This window comes from Mus musculus, chromosome 10 (genome assembly GCF_000001635.26).
Source record: "Mus musculus strain C57BL/6J chromosome 10, GRCm38.p6 C57BL/6J".
In the NCBI taxonomy this organism is placed as follows: Eukaryota; Metazoa; Chordata; class Mammalia; order Rodentia; family Muridae; genus Mus; species Mus musculus.
The window spans coordinates 4,351,332-4,366,862 of NC_000076.6; the positions used below are offsets into that span (position 1 = coordinate 4,351,332).

Below are 15,531 nucleotides of genomic sequence, written 5' to 3' on the forward strand. Positions count from 1 at the left end.
TGCTGGGATTTGAACTCTGGACCTTTGGAAGAGCAGTCGGGTGCTCTTACCCACTGAGCCATCTCACCAGCCCAGGTTGTTGAATTTCTTAAGATTAATAAACCTTATAGCATATAGAGCATAACAGGGTATGTGGTCAGCATGACCCTGCTCTGAGTCAAGTTATTTTTCTCAGTCAGTGACTGTTAGGCATGTTATAGCAACAATAGGAAATAGCTGGCAGGCATGGAACAAAATGGCTCCAGCTATACTATGGGGGCAGACTTCAACATTCTGAAACTTTATGCTTCCTGTAAACTTTTCTCCCAGTGAATTTAGCAACGTTTGATTCTTGACTGTATGTACTATTCCGACCACCATATTTTTTATTATTATTTTAGTTTATTTATTTGAGGCAGATTATTTTTATTTATTTATTTATTATTATATGTAAGTACACTGTAGCTGTCTTCAGACACCCAGAAGAGGGCGTCAGATCTCGTTACAGATGGTTGTGAGCCACCATGTGGTTGCTGGGATTTGCACTCAGGACCTTTGGAAGAGCAGTCAGCGCTCTTACCCGCTGAGCCATCTCGCCAGCCCGAGGCAGATTATTTAATTGAGACATATTATGTCATCCTGGAACTCACAGGAATCGACCTCCTCTGCCTCTCAAGCTCTCTGGGATTACAGACATAGCTCACCATGCCCGGCTTTATTTTTTACTTTTGAGACGAGGTCTCACTTTGCCCAGGATGGTCCTCAAGCTTGCAGTCCTTCCTGCCCCTGTTCTCTAAGTAACAGACCTCCTCTTCCCGACTCCCCCTCCCCCACCCCCCACCCCCACCTTCATATTTGGTTTGGCACTGAAACTCAGAATGAATCCGCCTGCCTCTGCCTCCCAAGTGCTGGGATCAAAGGCATGTGCCACCAAGGCCCGGCCTGATTTTGTTTTTTAAATAGTACTCCTCGGGCTGGAGAGATGACTCAGTGGTTAAGAGCCCTAACTGCTCTTCCAGAGGTCCTGAGTTCAAATCCCAGCAACCTCATGGTGGCTCACAACCACATGTGAGCCACAACCATGGTGGCTCACAATGAGATCTGACACCCTCTTCTGGAGTGTCTGAAGATAGCTACAGTGAACTTACATATAATAAATAAATCTTTTTTAAAAAAATAGTACTCTTTGCCGGGCGTGGTGGCGCACACCTTTAGTCCCAGCACTCGGGAGGCAGAGGCAGGTGGATTTCTGAGTTCGAGGCCAGCCTGGTCTACAAAGTGAGTTCCAGGACACCCAGGGCTATAAAGAGAAACCCTGTCTCGAAAAACCAAAAAAAAAAAAAAAAAAATACTCCTCACTCCTCATTTACTGGATCTTGTTTTTGTATCCCTACTCATGCATTCATGAGGATTTTTAAAAAATGATATCCTTTCCTTGTATACATTTTGCTTGCATATATACACACCTGTGTACTGTGTGTTCAGTGCCCATAGAGGCCAGAACAGGATGTTGGATCCAGCCACCATGTAGGTGTTTGGAATTGAGCCTCCAGGTCCTCTACAAAAACAGCATGTGCTATTAAGCACTGAGGCATCTCTGTCTGCAGTCCATGTAACTAATATCTCAACAGCCAAGAAAGGAGAGGTAAGGAGCCAAGCGTGTAGCGCCTTTGAAGAGGTTTTAGTTGCTCCTTGGAAAGGAGTAGCCATGGTCCAATCTATGAAACATTTACAAATACTTCCACAATCTACTACGCTGTACTACTAAGGAGAGTGTTACGCTTGTTGAACAAAGTAATTTTCCCTTCTTCTCCATTTCCCTTGTTAATAGTTGGACAGAGAGAGTCAGAAGATGTGAAAGAAAAAGACCGAGCTAAAGAAATGGCAGCCAGTTCCACAGTTGTTGAAGATATCACAAAGGACGAGCAGGAGGAAACACCGGAAATAATCGAACAGATCCCTGCTTCAGAGAGCAATGTGGAAGAAATGGCGCAGGCTGCTGAGTCCCAAGCTAATGACGTCGGCTTCAAGAAGGTATTTAAATTTGTTGGTTTTAAATTCACGGTGAAGAAGGATAAAAACGAAAAGTCAGATACCGTCCAGCTACTCACTGTCAAGAAGGATGAAGGCGAAGGGGCAGAAGCCTCCGTCGGAGCAGGAGACCACCAAGAGCCCGGAGTGGAGACCGTCGGCGAATCAGCATCCAAAGAAAGTGAGCTGAAGCAATCCACAGAGAAGCAAGAAGGCACCCTGAAGCAAGCACAGAGCAGCACAGAAATTCCCCTTCAAGCCGAATCTGGTCAAGGGACCGAGGAAGAAGCAGCCAAAGATGGAGAAGAAAACCGAGAGAAAGAACCTACCAAGCCCCTAGAATCTCCGACCAGCCCTGTCAGCAATGAGACAACATCTTCCTTCAAGAAATTCTTCACTCACGGCTGGGCCGGCTGGCGCAAGAAGACCAGCTTCAAGAAACCAAAGGAAGATGATCTGGAAACTTCCGAGAAGAGAAAGGAGCAAGAGGCTGAAAAAGTAGACGAGGAAGAAGGGGAAAAGACAGAGCCAGCCCCAGCCGAGGAGCAGGAGCCTGCAGAAGGCACAGACCAGGCCAGGTTGTCAGCCGACTATGAGAAGGTGGAGTTGCCTTTGGAAGACCAGGTCGGTGACCTGGAGGCATTGTCGGAGAAGTGTGCTCCTTTGGCAACGGAAGTGTTTGATGAGAAGACGGAAGCCCACCAAGAAGTTGTTGCAGAGGTCCACGTGAGCACCGTGGAGAAGATGACGAAAGGGCAAGGAGGAGCAGAGGTGGAAGGGGATGTGGTGGTGGAAGGATCGGGAGAATCCTTGCCCCCTGAGAAACTGGCTGAGACCCAGGAGGTCCCCCAGGAAGCTGAGCCTGTGGAGGAGCTGATGAAGACCAAAGAAGTATGCGTCTCTGGGGGTGACCATACTCAGCTGACAGATCTAAGTCCTGAAGAGAAGATGCTACCCAAACACCCCGAAGGCATTGTCAGTGAGGTGGAGATGCTGTCCTCTCAGGAGAGAATCAAGGTACAGGGAAGTCCCCTGAAGAAGCTCTTCAGCAGTTCGGGCTTAAAGAAGCTCTCCGGGAAGAAGCAGAAGGGGAAGAGAGGAGGAGGCGGGGGAGATGAAGAGCCAGGAGAATACCAACACATTCAAACCGAGTCCCCAGAGAGTGCTGACGAGCAGAAGGGAGAGAGCTCTGCCTCTTCCCCTGAAGAGCCCGAGGAGATCGCGTGTCTGGAGAAGGGGCCATCGGAAGCACCCCAGGAAGCGGAAGCTGAGGAAGGAGCGACTTCCGACGGAGAGAAGAAAAGGGAAGGGATCACCCCCTGGGCATCCTTCAAAAAGATGGTGACACCCAAGAAACGGGTCCGAAGACCTTCTGAGAGCGACAAGGAAGAAGAGCTGGATAAGGTCAAGAGTGCCACCTTGTCCTCCACGGAGAGCACGGCGTCTGGAATGCAGGATGAGGTCAGAGCGGTTGGCGAGGAGCAAAGGTCAGAGGAGCCAAAGCGCAGGGTGGATACTTCAGTGTCTTGGGAGGCGTTGATTTGTGTCGGATCGTCCAAGAAGAGAGCGAGGAAGGCATCCTCTTCAGATGATGAAGGAGGGCCAAGAACACTGGGAGGGGATGGCCACAGAGCGGAGGAGGCTAGCAAAGACAAAGAAGCAGATGCTCTTCCTGCCAGCACCCAGGAACAAGACCAAGCGCACGGAAGTTCCTCACCCGAGCCAGCTGGAAGCCCTTCTGAAGGGGAGGGCGTCTCCACCTGGGAGTCATTTAAGAGATTAGTCACTCCACGAAAAAAATCCAAGTCAAAACTGGAAGAGAGAGCCGAAGACTCCGGTGCAGAGCAGTTGGCCTCCGAGATCGAACCAAGTAGAGAGGAATCTTGGGTTTCCATTAAGAAATTTATTCCTGGACGGCGGAAGAAAAGGGCAGATGGGAAGCAAGAACAGGCCGCCGTTGAAGACTCGGGGCCAGGAGAGATCAATGAGGACGACCCCGACGTCCCAGCTGTTGTGCCTCTGTCTGAGTACGATGCGGTAGAGAGAGAGAAGCTGGAAGCGCAGCGAGCTCAGGAGAACGTGGAGCTGCCCCAGCTGAAGGGGGCTGTGTATGTGTCTGAGGAGCTTAGTAAGACTCTGGTTCACACCGTGAGTGTCGCGGTCATTGATGGGACCAGGGCAGTCACCAGTGCCGAAGAGCGGTCCCCTTCGTGGATATCTGCTTCCATGACAGAACCTCTTGAGCACGCAGAGGGAGTGGCCACACCGCCTGTTGGAGAGGTCACTGAAAAAGACATCACTGCAGAAGCAACTCCTGCACTCGCCCAGACTTTACCAGGGGGCAAAGATGCCCATGACGACATAGTCACCAGTGAAGTGGATTTTACCTCAGAAGCAGTGACAGCCGCAGAAACCACAGAGGCGCTCCGCGCTGAAGAACTTACCGAAGCATCAGGGGCAGAAGAGACCACAGACATGGTGTCTGCAGTTTCCCAGCTGTCCGACTCCCCGGACACCACAGAGGAAGCCACCCCAGTTCAGGAGGTAGAGGGTGGCATGCTAGATACGGAAGAACAGGAGCGCCAGACGCAGGCCGTCCTCCAAGCCGTTGCAGACAAAGTGAAAGAGGACTCCCAGGTGCCTGCAACCCAGACTCTGCAGAGAGCAGGGCCGAAAGCACTGGAGAAGGTGGAGGAGGTAGAGGAGGACTCCGAGGTGCTGGCTACCGAGAAAGAGAAGGATGTTGTGCCGGAAGGACCCGTGCAGGAAGCTGAAACTGAGCATCTTGCACAGGGCTCCGAGACTGTACAGGCTACCCCAGAGAGCCTTGAAGTTCCTGAAGTCACAGAGGATGTAGACCGTGCCACCACATGCCAGGTTATCAAGCACCAGCAGCTGATGGAACAGGCTGTGGCCCCTGAGTCATCTGAAACCTTGACAGACAGTGAGACAAATGGAAGTACTCCCCTCGCAGATTCAGACACTCCAAACGGGACACAGCAAGACGAGACCGTTGACAGCCAGGACAGTAATGCCATTGCCGCCGTCAAGCAGTCACAGGTCACTGAAGAGGAGGCAGCTGCTGCTCAGACGGAGGGGCCTTCAACACCATCTAGTTTTCCAGCCCAGGAAGAACACAGGGAAAAACCAGGAAGGGATGTTCTAGAACCCACACAAGCGCTGGCTGCCGGGGCAGTGCCTATTCTGGCAAAGGCTGAGGTGGGTCAAGAGGGTGAGGCTGGCCAGTTTGATGGAGAAAAAGTCAAAGACGGACAGTGTGTTAAAGAACTGGAGGTGCCTGTGCACACTGGACCCAACAGTCAAAAGACTGCTGACTTGACACGTGACAGTGAAGTAATGGAAGTGGCCAGATGTCAGGAAACTGAGAGTAATGAAGAACAGAGTATTAGCCCGGAGAAAAGAGAGATGGGAACCGACGTTGAAAAGGAGGAAACAGAGACCAAGACAGAGCAAGCCAGTGAAGAACATGAGCAGGAAACAGCTGCTCCTGAGCATGAAGGAACCCACCCTAAGCCAGTCCTGACAGCTGACATGCCTCACTCAGAGAGGGGAAAGGCACTGGGCAGCCTTGAAGGAAGCCCTTCTCTCCCAGACCAAGACAAAGCAGATTGCATAGAGGTTCAAGTTCAAAGCTCAGACACACCAGTCACTCAAACAACCGAAGCTGTGAAAAAGGTCGAAGAAACTGTGGCAACTTCAGAGATGGATGAAAGTTTGGAGTGTGCAGGTGCGCAATCATTACCAGCTGAGAAGCTCTCCGAAACCGGTGGCTACGGGACTCTTCAGCATGGAGAGGACACCGTGCCCCAGGGGCCTGAGTCTCAGGCAGAGTCCATCCCAATAATAGTAACTCCTGCTCCTGAAAGCATCCTACATTCTGACCTTCAAAGAGAAGTGAGCGCATCCCAGAAACAGAGATCAGATGAAGATAACAAGCCAGATGCTGGTCCTGATGCTGCCGGCAAGGAGAGTGCAGCAAGAGAGAAAATCCTCAGGGCTGAACCTGAGATCTTGGAACTTGAGAGTAAGAGCAATAAGATTGTCCAGAGTGTCATCCAGACAGCCGTCGACCAGTTTGCACGTACAGAAACAGCCCCCGAAACCCACGCTTCTGATTTACAGAATCAGGTTCCTGTGATGCAGGCTGACAGCCAGGGAGCACAACAGATGCTGGACAAAGATGAAAGCGACCTTCAAGTCTCCCCCCAAGATGGAACACTCAGTGCCGTAGCCCAGGAAGGACTTGCGGTTTCTGATAGTTCTGAAGGCATGAGCAAGGCTTCAGAAATGATCACCACGCTTGCAGTTGAAAGTGCCAGTGTCAAAGAAAGTGTTGAGAAGCTGCCTCTTCAGTGCAAAGATGAAAAGGAACATGCTGCTGACGGCCCCCAGCACCAAAGCTTAGCCAAGGCAGAGGCGGATGCCTCTGGAAATCTAACCAAAGAGTCCCCAGACACCAACGGACCAAAGCTAACCGAGGAAGGAGATGCCCTGAAAGAAGAAATGAACAAGGCCCAGACAGAAGAGGACGACCTACAGGAGCCAAAGGGAGACCTGACAGAATCCTAAGACGTGAGGTAGGTAAACTTCCTTCTGGATGGCTAGTCCTCCTCCACCCGTTTCCCTGCCCCATCTATGCAATTACACAGACAGATAACTGATTTTATACAGAACCAACCTTCAGTTGGAAATAATTATCAACTACAGTTGGATCTAGGGTGGATATTTGAATTTTTTGTTTGGTTTGGTTTTTTTGTTTGTTTTTTTTTTTTTTTACCTCATCAGAATCCCAAGTCTTGCTGATATAATGAAAATAATGGCTTAATTTTGCTGCTGCTGTTGTTGTTTTGAGCCCAGGTCTCACTATGTAGTCCTGGCTGTCCTGGAACTCACCATGCAGACCAGGCTAGCCTCGCCTCTCTCCTTCCCCCACTGAGATTAAAGGTGTGCACCATCACACCCAGCTCAGCCAAAACTTTTAACACTTTAATTTAGGGCCTGGAGCTCCCCATACCCAGAGCTCCCCATTCCTGTGGCTCTTGGGCAGTTATCCTGTTGTCCATACAATGAGGAAAGAAAGGGGAATTTTATCTCTTCTCTCTCTTCTTTCTCCAGTTGCTCATTGTAAAACTAGAATGTGAAGTGAAGTCACGGAACAAGATGCTGCTGTTGGGACCTTGAGACCAAAATTTCAGAGCCCTTGAGGTGCAGAGAGCAGAGCCGTCCAATGATTTCAACCCTGCAGAGCACCCCGACAATCCTGAGGCTGCATCGGGAGCTAGAGCCAGCTAACATTTCCTCTTTTCAAGACTGCCCTTGATTTGCCCCTTGGTGCCATGTATTTCAGAGTTAAGGTCCTGCTTTCTCCACCTGGAACCAATGTCGGCAATACCTAGTCCCACTTCTCAAACTGGAGCCTCCTCCTTTATGTATTTATATGTATGTTTTATGTAGTCCTCCTCCTGTACCTATTGTATATTTTTTTTCTAAGGTTTAAGCACATGCCTTTTGTATTATGCAGTATATAATGGGTGTGCAGCCATAGCGAAGCTTTGAGAAGCCCCAAGCCTCAACTGTAACCTGCAGCAAACAGAGAAATAACATTCCTGGCAGGAAGATACAAGTCTTTTTAAAGTTTACTGATGCTTAACTCTGTGGGCTCGTAGTCCTCTGAAAGTGGTTGTTTTCCTATGCACAGTGAGCTCAGAAATAAAAACTCCATTTTGAGACATTCAGAATGTCCCAACATTACGACAACATTTTTTTTTTTTTTTTCTAATCCAGTCCAGGTTGGAAAGAAGTCTCCTTAGTGTCAGATTAAGCCCCATCTCTTAACAATATGGACAGATGAGTGTGCCATGGCCATGAGCTATTTCCTAACGCAGAAGGAATTTGTTGTTACTTTTTGGATTGTACTCTTCTAGGCTGGACCGAATTCATATGCAGATTGAAGTGAGACCTGCTCTTTACAGATGGTATTTTGATAGATACTGGAGTTTGTCTGTATTATATCTGTGCCCCTTCTTTTAAGAACAATGTTACATTATGTTCCTTTGGATAAATTGTGATTTGACAACTGATTTCAATAAAAATATTTGCTTCACTTATATTCACTGTTTTTTTATTAAATACTGAGGGGCCTGGATCACATACTTACTATAAGATACTGGCAAGGAGAAGACAATGAGAGAAACTTTCTTACTAGTCACCCCATGAAGACATTACTTTGTACTGGTTTGTTACAGAATTAGAAGAAGTCATGACGGGGTGGGTTTTGTTGAAGGAAACCAGTATAACCAGGAGGTGGGGTACAAACCTGTAATCCCAGCCCTTGGAAGGCAGAGGCAAGAGAATTGCTGGAAGTTTCAGACTAGCTAAAAATGACTGAGGCTTTATTTTAAAAGCATAAAGACAAAACAAAAAACAACCTGCTGAACATGGTGAAGAAGAGACAGGTGGATCTCTGAGTCTGAGGCCAGCTTGGTCTACAAAGAGTTTCAGGACAGCTAGAGGCGTTACATAGAGAAAACCTTTCTTGAAAAACCTTAAAACAAAAACAAATATAACTATTTCCTTAAAAAAAAAAAAAGTTGCCTTTTTCCCCCCCCTAAACAAAAATAAGGGTTGGCAAAATGGCTCAAATAGTAAAGGTACTTGCAGCTCTGGTAAATGGAGGTCTATCTAGAGAACGCATGCAAATACAGTTTCAGGCAATTTCTGAATAGTCAGTATGAACTCCCCTAACACACCAACTATAATGTTTCAAATGAGAATGGCCACATAGGCTCATATGTTTAAAAAACTGTTGGGGAAGGATAAGGACGTGTGTCACTAAGCAGGTGGACTTGTAGGTTCCAGAAACCCATACCATATTCCCAGTTGGCTGCTCTCCACCTTGTGGTTGTGTCTCAAGATGTAAGCTCTCAGCTATGGCTCCAGCACCATGCCTGCCATGCTCCCCACCTTGACGGCCATGAACTCACCCTGTGAAACTTAAGCACCAATAAATCTATAAGTTGCCTTGCCCTTGGTGTCTCTTCACCATAATAGAAATGTAAGACATCAACAAATAACCAGATAAGACTCCCTTTCTTCAATTCCCCAGAAAGGGCCCCATGGGGTATACCTCTGACTTGATCCTAGCTTTTGGGAAGTAGGGCAGGAATAATACAGGACAGGTTGGTATATACAGTCTAGTGAGAGCATTTCGCCTCTTGAGCCTCATTTGATCCTGGAAATTCATGCATGTATTTTAATTATGCCTACCCACCATACCCCCATCTACAATCAACACATCCCTCTCTCAACTTTGTTATCTACCCTTCTCTACTGTGCCCTTTTTGTAACTCATTAATTGCAGTTAGTACTGCCAGTGAGCATGGGTGTGGGGCTGTACGCTGGAACTTTTTTTTTTAGATTTATTATTATACATAAGTACACTGTAGCGGTCTTCAGGCGCACCAGAAGGGGGAGTCAGATCTCATTACAAGTGGCTGTGAGCCACCTTGTGGTTGCTGGGATTTGAACTCAGGACCTTCGGAGCAGTCAGTGCTCTTACCTGCTAAGCCATCTCACCAGCCTCCACTAGAGCTTGAGCAATGTGTCAGTGGCCACACTTCAGAAGAAAAATGACTTTTTGTTGGGCGGTGGTGGCACACGCCTTTAGTCCCAGCACTCGGGAGGCAGAGACAGGCGGATTTCTGAGTTCTAGGCCAGCCTGGTCTACAGAGAGAGCTCCAGGACAGCCAGGGCTATACAGAGAAACCCTGTCTCAAAAAACCAAAAAAAGAAAAAAAGAAAAATGACTTTTTAAGATTTGAAGATCTCTTCTGGGACTGGAGAGATGGCTCAGTGGTTAAGAGCACTTCCTGTTCTCTCAGATTCCTTGGGCTTGGTCCCCAGCACCTACACTAGACAATTCACAATCAATCAAAACTCCAGTTGCAAAAGATCAAAGGTTCTTTTCTAGAATCTGGGCATGGCATGCAAATGGTGCACACAGAGACATATAGGTGAACATCTATATACATAAAAAACAAAAAATATATCAAAAGGATTATCAGGAGATGGAGAGATGGCTCAGTGGTTAAAAGCACTTGATGCTCTCCAGTTCTCATTACCCACACTGGGTGTCAACCATCTGTAACTGCATACCGCCTTCTGGCATCTACAGGTACTTGCACACACATGTGCTTATGTACACAGATGTAACACATGCACATAAATAATTTTATTGTCTTAGAGAACCATCAAAGTACTGATTGTGTTGCGGGAATTGAGAGGGCAAAGAATTAAGTTCTACATTAGTAACCTGGACACAGAGGCAGTGTGGATGTGGAGTGTGACGCAGTTATCTAGGAAAGGCCCAATCTGAGATGCCCATGAAATTTTCTCAATTAGTTGTCTCATGGCTGTGAGCAAATATGACACTGAGGAACTTAAGGGAGGAAGGATTGTTTCTGTCCTGGGGTGGAGTCGGGGGGGGGGGGGACGGATAGCTAGTTACTCTGTGGCCGTAAGGAATCAGCAGTTGGCAGCTGGTTACACTATGGGCATTGGAAGCTAACTAGTGCTTAGCCGGCTTCTCTTTCTTTCTTGTTACAATCCCAATCAATAAGATTGTGAGACCCCCGGCTTAGAGTGTTTCTCCCTAGAAGGTAAAGCCCCTGGACGTTCCCCAAGCTTGTTTTCCCTGATCTCTAAAAATACAGCCAGAAAGAAGCTCTTTGTTCTCTATAGCCAGCAAAAAGCCTTTTTGTTTCTGAGCCTTACAGCCAGAGATGCAATAATTGTAATTTTACCAAGGACATCCGGGCAGAGAAGAACACTCCTCCCAACTCCTCCCAACTCTTCCCAACTCTTCCCAACTCTTACCAACTCTTACCAACTCCTCCCAATTCCTCAGCTAGCTGTAGCTGTTAAAAGCCCCCTACTGTCACTGCTCGGGGTTGAACTCCCCTGCCCTGCAGGGCGCAAGGAGTTTGTCCTCAGCTAGCTGATAATAAAACCTCTTGCAGTTTGCATCAGGTGTGGTTTTCTCTCGAGTCATTGGGGTGCTGGCCAGCTCATCCCAGGACTTGAGTGGAGGCCCAGCTTCGGGGGGGTCTTACAAGATGATCCTGCCCGCACTCAGGGTTGGTCATCCATTTTCCAGCAAGCAAACCAAACAAACAACCCCCCCCCCAAAAAAAACCCACAGAAAACACTGTACCACTGAGATGGAAACTATAATACCATCTCATTTTACCAATATTTTTATTTTGAGCAGTTGAGATACAGAGGAATGGGCCACCATATTATACCCAGTTCCTTAAAAAATTTCTTTAAGTTTATCATAGAAATTTTGGCTTGGTGCCACCCTGCCCCCTTCCTTTGCATTCTTTCTCCATCCCTTTCTTCTCTCCCTTGTGGAACTGTAGCTGGTTTTGTGTAGCAATTTCCTCAAAAGAAGCAGTCAACCCTGGAAGCTCAGAAAGTAAACAACAACTCAGGAGTTTCAGGATGTTCCTGAAACTGACCACAATTAATAGGCCCCTCCCTCCCCAGGCTTATTTAAACACTAACAGCTGCTGGGTGACTCTCAGAGCAGCTAAACTTCCTGGAAGAGGCCCAGACCAACTGAGCTACCTAGAAGAGATACTCTGGGACCCATGGAGCTGCCTGCAAGTCATGCACTCAGTTCCAGGGTTTACTCATGCTGGGGAAAGCTTCAGTGATGGAGTTGTCTTTGGGACCTTTCTGCTCCTATAAATAACCCCTCACACTATACTTTTGTAAGTAACCTTAATTTGATCTCTTGTTGCTTACCTATCTGGAGTGAGTAGATGTTTATGTTTCCCCAGGAACAGTGTCAAATAGCAGCTGACCTCAAAGTCAACAAGATCTCTATGCCCTAGTATGGAGGGTCTGGTTGTCACACAGGAATATACCATCCAACAGAGGCAAGACAGGCCATACTTAGAACTTACTCGTACTGTTTTGTAAAGAGTGACTGGAGAGATAGCTAGCTCAGCATTCAGAGCTCTCTTCTTTCAGTTAACTGGACCTGAGTCCAGTTCCCAGCACTCATGTGGGAGGAGGAAGAGAGAATTTATAACAGTGGTAACTCCAGCTGCAAGGGACAGAATGTCTTTCTCTGGCCTCCATGGGTACCACTCATGTTCTCTCTCTCTCTCTCTGTCACACACATACACACACACACACACTCATGCAGATGGAATGTAAAGATGGAATGTACTAATATAGTATTTTCTTGCTATGAAAGTAAGAAACCCCCAGAAGCCTTGCGTGAGAGAGGGCACATGCTGCAGTCACCTCTGCATAGTTTGATAGTTTTGGAATAATGGCTTTGACCTCCCTTATGGTTTTTTTTTTTTGTTGTTGTTTTTTGTTTTGTTTTGTTTTTTGTTTTTCAAGACAGGGTTTCTCTGTGTAGCCCTGGCTGTCCTGGAACTCACTCTGTAGACCAGACTGTCCTTGAACTCAGAAATTTGCCTGCCTCTGCCTCCCGAGTGCTGGGATTAAAGGAGAAACATTTTTTAAATCTATCCATTTAAATATTTATAGAAAAATGGTGAAGAATGAAGTATTGGGAAGATGGTGATGCGATGGTGGGGAGCTCTGAACTTTGGGCAGAGCCTCTGGGGCTATGCTTTGTCTGTTTTTAGACCGGGCCTGCTGTGTGTACCAGGCTGTCCTCTTAACTCCAAGAGTCACCTGGTTGTCGGGAGTGCTGGCATTCATGGCCTGTGCTACTACGCCTGGCTCTCATCTTCTCCACTCCCCACCCCCAAACCCTTGTGAAGGGGAAGACCAGGCTATTTCTTGGAAAATTTAGTGATGTGTTACCTTGCTTTCTCTCTTCTTCCTCCTACCCTATCCCTCTCTCCTTAAGCAAAGGCTCAGTTTACCCCAGGCTAACCCTGAACTCACTCTGCAGCCCAAGGTCAGTTGGAACACCTAATGAACCTCCTACCCCATCCTCCAAGGTGTCTTGGCTTTTCTTTGTTTGTTTCCTGGCGGTTTTATTAGTAGTTCTGACTGGCCTCATGGTAATCCTCCTGCCTCTGCTTTCCAAGTGTTGGCATCCTAGGCAAGTGCCACTTGGACTACATTCTTATTAAGTGCTCAAAGATTACGAGTGCATCTAGATTGAGAACAGAAAGTTTTGAACAAGCTGTAGAGCCTTTAAACTCCAACAATTCTGAGAACCTCATGGAAGAGAAGAAAGGACAGTTATTCTACAGCAAAGATGACCAGGAATCCTGTGCTGCTCATAGTATTGTTACCAGCATCAGCATTATCTGGGAATGTCTGAGCAATGATTGGGCTCCAGACTCAGCAAGTAGGACTTTTGCCCAGTTTCTGGGTTCTTTCTGTAGCACCGTTGTAAGCTAGGTGTGGTGGCCTTTGCCTGAAATTCCAGCACTTAGCAGGGGTAGGATGGAGGAAGCTGGAGTTCAAGGTCATCCTGAGCTACTTAAGGAGTTTGAGGCCTGCCTAGGTTAAGTGAGATCCCCCCCCCCCAAAAAAAAAACAACAAAAGAACCGTAAGGGTTCCACCCTGCAGAGAGTGACCCATATCCTTTCAGGAGTAGGGCCAACAATCTTTCTGCTCAAGCCTTCCAGAGAATTCTGTGGCACGGAAACTTGAGGGCCTTTGTGGTAATGTGAGGCTTTAAAATATCTCGGTCAGGGCATGGTGGAGCTAGCTGCATGCCTTTAATCCCAGTACTTGGGACCCAGAGGCAAGACAATCTCTGTGAATTCAAGGTCTACATAGTGAGTTCCAGTATAGTCAGGGCTATGTAGAAAAACCCCGTCTCAAAAAAAAAAATTTTTTTTTTAAAGAGAATTGCTTTAATTGCATGGTTAAGTAGGTGAACAATTTAAATGATCTTTTAGGAATGAACTTTATGAGGAGAGAGAATATTACCACATTGGAGCCCTGACTGGGCCATGAGGTGGGACAGCATTAAAAAGGGACAGTCCAGGAGCTAGAGAGATGGCTCAGTGGTTAAGGGCACAGGTTGCTCTTCCAGAGGTCCTGAGTTCAATTCCTGGCAACCACATGGTGGCTCACAACCATCTGTAATGTGATTCTGGCATGCAGGTGTACATGAAGATGTAACACTCATATAGATTAAATAGATTTTAAAAAGGGACTGTCTGTTATATCAGAAACAACATGCAAGCCAGGTGTGGTGGCGCACGCCTTTAGTCCTAGCACTTGGGAGGCAGAGGCAGGTGAATTTCTGAGTTCGAGGCCAGCCTGGTCTACAGAACGAGTTCTAGGACAGCCAGAAACCCTGTTTCAAAAAAAAAAAAAAGGGGGGGTGGCTAGCGAGATGGCTCAGTGGTTAAGAGCGCGAAGGTCCAGAGTTCAAATCCCAGCAACCACATGGTGGCTCACAACCACCCGTAACGAAATCTGATGCCCTGTTCTGGAGTATCCGAGGACAGCTACAGTGTACTTACATATAATAAATGAATTAAAAAAAAAAACTTAAAAAAAAAAAAAAAGAAACAACATGCACAACATGCCCTTAAAGGGAAAGGAAGAGTCCAAGGTGAAACCCAAAGAGACACTTCATTAAGAGAGATGGATCAAGCCGGGCGTGGTGGCGCACGCCTTTAATCCCAGCACTCGGGACGCAGAGGCAGGCGGATTTCTGAGTTCGAGGCCAGCCTGGTCTACAAAGTGAGTTCCAGGACAGCCAGGGCTACACAGAGAAACCCAGTCTCGAAAAAACAAAACTAAACAAAAACCAAAAAGAGAAATGGATTAAAAGAATAAGAGAACTGTCATAGGCAGGGGGATGGGGAGAGGACTTTTAGAGCAGTCTTCAACCTGTGGGCCACCACCCCTTAGACAAGCCAGTGTATCCAAAAACATTTACCTTATGATTCATAACAGTAGTACAATTACAGTTATGAAGTAGCGATGAAAAGAATGTTATGGTTGGGGAGGGGGTCACCATAACAAGAGGGACTGTATTAAAGGGTCGCAGTATTGGGAAGGTTGAGGACCACTGCTTTAGAGAAATGCCAAAGAAAAGTTTCTATCTTTTGTATCTCTTCAGGGGAGGGTAGGCCGAAGTTGGACACCAAGCAGTTTAGTTTAGTATAACCTATGTGATAAGGAACATGGAGGAGCCAGGCACTGGGAGGTAAATAAAAAGGTGTAAATAATACACAACACAGTTTTAACTCCCGATACTTCCTTAAATGTGTACTTACATAAACATTTGAATATAAAAAGGATGAAATGGACCCCTTAATGTTTAATAATCTAGGTTCGTATTATGCCTTGTGTTATTGTTGGCAGCACCCTGTGTCTTTGTAAAGACAGTTGCTCTGATGAACTATGTGGTCCTGTGGGTCTGTTCTAATGTCTTCTGGAGTCTGGAGTTCTAGAGTCTCACAACTTCATGACCCAGTGCGATTATAGCCCCCTTCTCCAAAGATTATTTATTTATATAATGTCAGACTGAAGCTGTC

The 15,531-nt window shown here is 47.0% G+C and overlaps 1 protein-coding gene across 1 annotated transcript in view; it reads left to right on the plus strand.

Moving 5' to 3' along the window:
* Window positions 1-8,140, plus strand: part of Akap12 (A kinase (PRKA) anchor protein (gravin) 12) — a 93,143-nt gene extending 85,003 nt beyond the window's left edge. The window contains exons 3-4 of the mRNA NM_031185.3: window positions 1,811-6,608; window positions 7,147-8,140. Of these exons, the coding sequence (NP_112462.1) occupies window positions 1,811-6,600 (4,790 nt within the window). The 3' untranslated portion in view covers window positions 6,601-6,608; window positions 7,147-8,140. The remainder of the gene's footprint in view (window positions 1-1,810; window positions 6,609-7,146) is intronic.
* The last annotated feature ends 7,391 nt before the right edge of the window (window positions 8,141-15,531 follow it).